Here is a 1,251-nt window from a genome sequence, read left to right as displayed (position 1 = left end):
TCACTCTGTAGACCAGGCTGGCCTTGAACTCAGAAATCCGCCTGCCTCTGCCTCCCGAGTGCTGGGATTAAAGGCGTGCGCCACCACGCCCGGCTTGAATGTTTGCTCTTTAATGGAACTGTCTGGGAAGGGTTAGGAGGTGTGACTTTGCTGGAGGTGGAGGTTTCAAAAGCCCACACCACTGCAATGAACTCTCCTTCAGTCTCATGCCTATGGATCAGCAATGTAAACTCTCAGCTTCTGCTTCAGGACATTTGCCTGCCTGCTGCCATGCTCCCTGCCATGTTGGTTCTGGACTGTAGCCCTTTGAACCAGAGGTCCCTACAAGCATTTTTCTTTTATAAGTTCCCTTGGCTGCAGTGTCTCTTTACAGCAAGAGAAAGTAACTAGGACAACGGTACTTACGCATTACCTCTCCATCCATCTTGCACACACGGACAGTCATCGCCTGGCCGTATTCCAGTGCGATCTGGGAGTTGACCTCTTCTAGAGTAACCTAGGAAGGTGGAGATCATGAGAGCTTTCTGGTGTTAGAATGGGGGCAATTTTGTGTCTGAGAGTCCTGCCCCAGTGGTCCTTTCCAAACATGCCCTTTCACTGACGTGGCCCTACCCACACTGCTGGGGAGCGTCACTTGGAGACACCTGATGTCTTAATGTCTCCCTAGTTATAGATGGTATATACCTACCTGTCAGTGGCCCTGATCAAAAGAGGGAACCAAGCTCGCCTACTGCAATGGTTTGCACATGCTCAGCCCAGGGTGTGGCACTATTAGAAGTTACAATAGGTGTAGCTTGTTGGAGTAGGTGTGTTACTATGGGCGTGGGCTTTAAGACCCTCATCCTTGCTGCCAGTATTCTGCTAGGAGCTTTCAGATGAAAATGTAGAACTCTCAGCTCCTCCAGCACCATGCCTGCCTGGATGCTGCCATGTTCTTGCCTTGATGATAATGGACTGAACCTCTGAATGTGTAAGCCAGCCCCAATTAAATGTCCTTTTAAGAGTCCACATGGTCAGCCACCTCAGTGAAGTTGGAGATTATGTTGTATTGAATAAACTTTAAAGAAAAAAAAAAAGGCACCTATTGTGTGTTAGGATTTTCAAGTAACACTGGGCCTGGCGATCCTGAGAGTATTGTATCAAGAGGCTCCAGGGGGCTGGTGAGATGGCTCAGTGGGTAAGAACACCCGACTGCTCTTCCGAAGGTCCAGAGTTCAAATCCCAGCAACCACATGGTGGCTCACAACCATC

The 1,251-nt window shown here is 49.3% G+C and overlaps 1 protein-coding gene across 1 annotated transcript in view; it reads right to left on the bottom strand.

Moving 5' to 3' along the window:
* Window positions 1-1,251, bottom strand: part of Snrnp25 (small nuclear ribonucleoprotein U11/U12 subunit 25) — a 3,809-nt gene that overhangs the window by 1,679 nt on the left and 879 nt on the right. Inside the window, exon 2 of the mRNA XM_021177770.1 lies at window positions 406-496. Within this exon, the coding sequence (XP_021033429.1) occupies window positions 406-496 (91 nt within the window). The remainder of the gene's footprint in view (window positions 1-405; window positions 497-1,251) is intronic.

The sequence above is a fragment of the Mus caroli genome, chromosome 11 (genome assembly GCF_900094665.2).
Source record: "Mus caroli chromosome 11, CAROLI_EIJ_v1.1, whole genome shotgun sequence".
Lineage (NCBI taxonomy): Eukaryota > Metazoa > Chordata > Mammalia > Rodentia > Muridae > Mus > Mus caroli.
Note: the sequence above shows the minus strand (reverse complement) of the source record. Positions and strands in the feature narration are given on the sequence as shown.